The sequence below is a fragment of the Mustelus asterias genome, chromosome 16, assembly GCF_964213995.1.
Source record: "Mustelus asterias chromosome 16, sMusAst1.hap1.1, whole genome shotgun sequence".
NCBI lineage: Eukaryota > Metazoa > Chordata > Chondrichthyes > Carcharhiniformes > Triakidae > Mustelus > Mustelus asterias.
Window position 1 is genome coordinate 8,583,155 of NC_135816.1, and position 4,862 is coordinate 8,588,016.

The window sequence follows — 4,862 nt, forward strand, 5'->3', positions numbered from 1 at the left end:
AACGTTAGCCTACCCAGCAATCGTTGCATCTTGTGAAAGAATAAACAATGGCCTGTTGCAATTTGTCCTGAGAGAGTTTGATTTTATTGACCCTCTGCACATCCATTTTCCTTTTATTCAAGTTAACTTTCTTTCCTTTGAGAGAAGTTCTAACTTACATTTTCCTGGATCTCTTTCATTACGCAACTCAGCATTCTGTTGCGATTACCACATTTCCGAGGTATTCTCCAAGGGTATTTGGTCCACTTCACCCATCTCATTTCCTAGCGCTAGAACTTCCAATGTCTCGCTTCACATGGGAGCGAGAACATCTTCATCATGGAGATTATATTGACCACATCACATAATTAGCTGCTTCCACTGACTATCCAATCCTGTAACTATGAATATTTGGTTAATTAAAGCCACTGAAAAGTACTATTCGAGATGTCACCCACATATCAGCGATTTCCTGCAGATTTCTTCCTTTATCTCGCTCTCTCACTTTTGCTCTTTCTTTGAGTTACTGGTTGTAAAGCTGTTGAATGTCCTCAGTCGCGTGATTGTATCCTTCTACTTCCCAATTCTAACCATATAGATTATCTCCTTGCCCCATTAACGCCATGCTATGTTTCCAGTACGACGGTGTCTTCCCTCTTCAATTTTCAGGAACTTCTTTACAGGAACTTCTGCACGGGAATCACTATATGCCCAATGGTAACCATGCTTAAACATAGTTTCCGCTGCTGACACTATATCATATTCGAACATTGTTATTACTCCCAGGGTACATCAAGAAACATTGGATATCCGCGACTTCTGCGCACTGGGACAACAGATACAAGGGAATGCCTGTTCTGGTCATGTGCAATAAGAGTTCGCTGTATATCAAGTTTCCTTCCCGTCGGCTGGGTTAACATCTTCCAAAAAACAGCATTGTGGGAACACCACCATCGCATCGTCTGCAGTGGGCTGAGAGAAATGTTCATCTTGACTTCCCAAGTGCCTTTAGAACTCAGTATTAATGGTCATCTTACTGGTGAAGCTCAAATGCCCACAATGAACTAAAACCTAAAAACTAAAACGAAAACTAAAACTAAAACTATAACATTGTTTTGAACATTGAACAATATTGAAGAAGGGAAATGGCATTTTTGTATCTGCAAAATCCACAGTCGCACTGAAATTAGAAATATATTTGACTCCTCATGAATTTACTCACAATATTAGATTACCAAACGCGTTAGTGATCTGGCCAGATTGCAAAGTAGCTCAGTGATTCCGGAATCTGTCTCAATTGACGATATTTTATTGAAGCAATGCCAATCTTTGCATGGAAAGCAACAGCAAAGCTAATGTAACTAATTAGCACATAGCAAACTGCAAATTTAATGTTCAGTAGACCTATTTATGCCATGCTGCCTTAGAAGGCCTTGTGGGACATTTCTGTAGTTCAACTGATCAAGAAATATTTTAAATGCTCAGGTTTCCTCCAGTGGTAAAGCCCAAAGTAAAATTACTGCGCATGGGACCTTCTAATGTTATTAACAATCACAAAATAGCATTCATGAGACTGCAACTCCAACATGTATGCCCCTGTCTATTAATTCATACATTGCGCCATCCACCCACATACCAATACAAGAAACTGTCCGCTTCTTTTGCCGAGCATGTGGACTTATGACTAAACTATCAAAAACAACAAACGTTGACAAGTTACATTATTTTCCTATTTCACGGCCGTTAAAATCATCATAAGGCAAGGTCGGATGGTACGGTTTTAAAAACAAAAAATCACTCTTAGATGATTCAGGAGAGAGAGAAACGGTGTAATTGTACGATTCCCGAATAGGTAGCGTGTGAGCAGTATCAGGGTAATTAGAAGTTGCTTCCGGGACAGATCTACGATTAAACGTATCAGGCGAATTCCTCCGGCTAAAGCAACAGATTGGAGACGTGTAGCTGTAAGCATCTCTATCTTGCTTGCACTTCAAGGCGATCAGCAAAAATATTATTAATAAAAATATGCAGGTAGTTGACCCTAAAGTTATAACGAGCAACAAATTCAAATCTGAAAATAATTCAGGTTTCCTCGGTATGATTTTTCTCTCAGAGACGTTTTCGGTGACGTTAGTTAGGACTGAAACCAGAATTGCGATCGTACTGGAGAGAGTAGGCTGCCCATTGTCCTTGACCAAAACTACAAGCCTCTGTGTCAGGAGATCTCGGTCTCGAAATCGTCGAGTTGTTCGGATTTCCCCAGAGGTAAATCCCACACTAAAAATACTGCGGTCTGTGGTTTCCATAAACTGATAGGAAAGCCGTGCGTTCTGTCCGGAATCTGAGTCTGTCGCAATTACTTTGGTAACCACGTATCCTGGAGCTGCTGACTTGGGAACAACCTCCATCGCCGTTGAACTATTATCTATTGAAGGTGAAACGATAGCTGGAATATTGTCATTTTGGTCCAAGATAATAATATTGACTATGGCAATGCTGCTTAGTCGCGGAGATCCATCATCCTGAGCTTGGATTTTAATCTCAAAATTCTTCCGCACTTCATAGTCGAAGGAGCGCAGCGCGTAAATGCGCCCGGTTTCCGCGTTAACCGTCACGTCGCCAGACACGGAACGTTCTTGTGCGCTTCGCTCCAAAAGAAAATACGACACCTTGCTATTCTTGTTCAAATCAGGGTCGAAAGCAGTTACAGCAAATATCAATGCACCCGGAGTATTGTTTTCCATCAGGAAGACATTATATGACGGTTGTGCAAACCGTGGAGCATTATCATTTATATCAGAAATCGAAATGAGGATGGTTCTATTTGTTGAAAGACGGGGTGACCCTGCATCCCAAGCTGAAATGCAGATGTTATATAACGGAGTCGTTTCGCGATCCAGTTTACCGCTGATCACCAACATATATTTGTTATTCAAAGACTTTTGAAGTTTAAACGGGGTATTCGGGGGCGCCTGACAATTTACCTGTCCATTTTCACCAGAATCTCGATCCATTACACTTATTATAGCGACTCCCGTACCGAAAGCAGCATCTTCCCGTATTTCACTGGCTACTGAGGTAATTTTTAATTCCGGTGCGTTATCATTAATATCAATTAATCCAACAAGAATCTCGGCGCGCCCAACTAATGCGGGTGTCCCATTGTCCACAGCTTGTACCTCAAGTTCATAAACATGTTTCTCTTCATAGTCCAGTGATGCTTGAACTGTGATCTGTCCTGTTACTGGGTCCAAAGTGAACAAGTCCTGAACACTTTGAGAAACGTGGCTGGTTAGAAAGTATTTTACCTCACCATTTCTTCCTTCATCTAAATCAGTAGCGTTTATTGTAATCACCAAACTACCTTTAGGTGCGTTCTCCATTACGTCAACCCTGTATATCTGATGATCGAATACGGGCGCGTTATCATTGCCGTCCAGAACAGTAATGATTATTTCTGCAGTGCCAGATCTGTGAGGGATCCCACCGTCGATGGCCGTCAGTGTCAGACCAAAGGTCGACTGTTTCTCACGATCTAACGGGCTTTCTAACACTACTTCGACAACTATACTTCCATCACTTCTGCTGTGAGTCTTTAGGCCAAAATGATTGTTTGTACTGATTTGATAAGCACTCACGGTGTTTGTGCCGACATCGGGATCGTGCGCGCTCTCGAGAGGAAAGAGAGCTCCTGCTGCAGTAAACTCGGAGACTTGTAATGAATATGTAGTTTTGGCAAAACAGGGCGAGTTATCATTTACATCCAAAATCTCCACATCAATGCGATGCATTTCCAGAGGATTTTCTACCGTGATATCCTGAGAAACGGAACAGCTCGAGGTTCGGCCACAGAGAATTTCCCTGTCGATTCTCTCGTTCACAACCAAAATGCCATTCCCCATGTTCACCTTCAATAACTGTACGCCGTCATCAGAGACGAGCCTAAAATTGCGAACCGTCATATCTCGAATGCTTAGGCCCAAATCCTCGGCGATATTCCCAACAAATGCGCCGCGTTCCATTTCTTCAGGGATTGAGTACCGAATTTTCCCGTAAACTGCGTCCCAGACACACACTAAGAATACAAAATATAACCGGCGGCTGAATGCGTTCGCCATTGTTCCCGATTGGATCACGCAGTAAATGCTACAATCTTTCTCTTCGCCTTATCGGCGCCCTGCAATATCAAATACGTCTTGTGGTGAAGGGAAATGTCGATATTAAACTGAGAAACGTAAGATCTCGGAGCGTCTGGCCCTCTGATGGTCAGTCGATGCTATAAATGCGCTAACAGTTTGTCCTTTCCTTTGCTTCTGTTCTGTGCTTTGTATAAATGGAGGGGGAGGTAGATCTCTCCCAGCGTTTGGTTTTCTTATTGGTAGACAGCGACACAAAGAGTCCTCGCCCATAACTGCACCAAGCATCTCTTAAAGCTGAACAGACTTCATCGACTGACACTCGCACTGAATGAGTATTTAACGGTGCGCACTATAAATTCGTCCTTGTGCTGGAAAACAGTCCCATGCGTTGTTTAGCAGACTTTATTTTCCCACTTATGTTTTTTGACAGTGTGCTTATTTGCAGCTTGCCCTTCGCAATTAATAATATCGTAATTTTAAAAATAAATTCACCTTTCACGAAAGGAAATATATGAAGTGGCATTTACTGCGTAATTCATACCATATCAACGTTTTCATTGATGTATTTGAAAAATTAAACCAATTTGACTATGTACAAAATTCAACGAAATAAGAATTTATGAAAATATGTTCAAGACTGCCATTGATTTTTAATGTATCTCTCGTTACCGGCTTTAGCGATTCCAGTGTTCCGCTTCTTTTCGGCGACATAAAAGTCATTTTGTTGGTCGAGTTGTGAACTAT

The 4,862-nt window shown here is 41.8% G+C and overlaps 1 protein-coding gene across 1 annotated transcript; it reads right to left on the reverse strand.

Moving 5' to 3' along the window:
• Positions 1 to 1,698: 1,698 nt before the first annotated feature.
• On the reverse strand, positions 1,699 to 4,097 carry LOC144505436 (protocadherin gamma-A7-like). Its single transcript, XM_078231542.1, has one exon. It carries the CDS (start codon positions 4,095 to 4,097, stop codon positions 1,701 to 1,703), a length of 2,397 nt encoding a protein of 798 aa, XP_078087668.1. The 3' UTR covers positions 1,699 to 1,700.
• Positions 4,098 to 4,862: the final 765 nt, after the last annotated feature.

What these genes read in the sequence shown, in the direction of transcription:
- LOC144505436 (XM_078231542.1), bottom strand. Translation starts at nt 4,097, where the DNA reads ATGGCGAACGCATTCAGCCGCCGGTTATATTTTGTATTCTTAGTGTGT.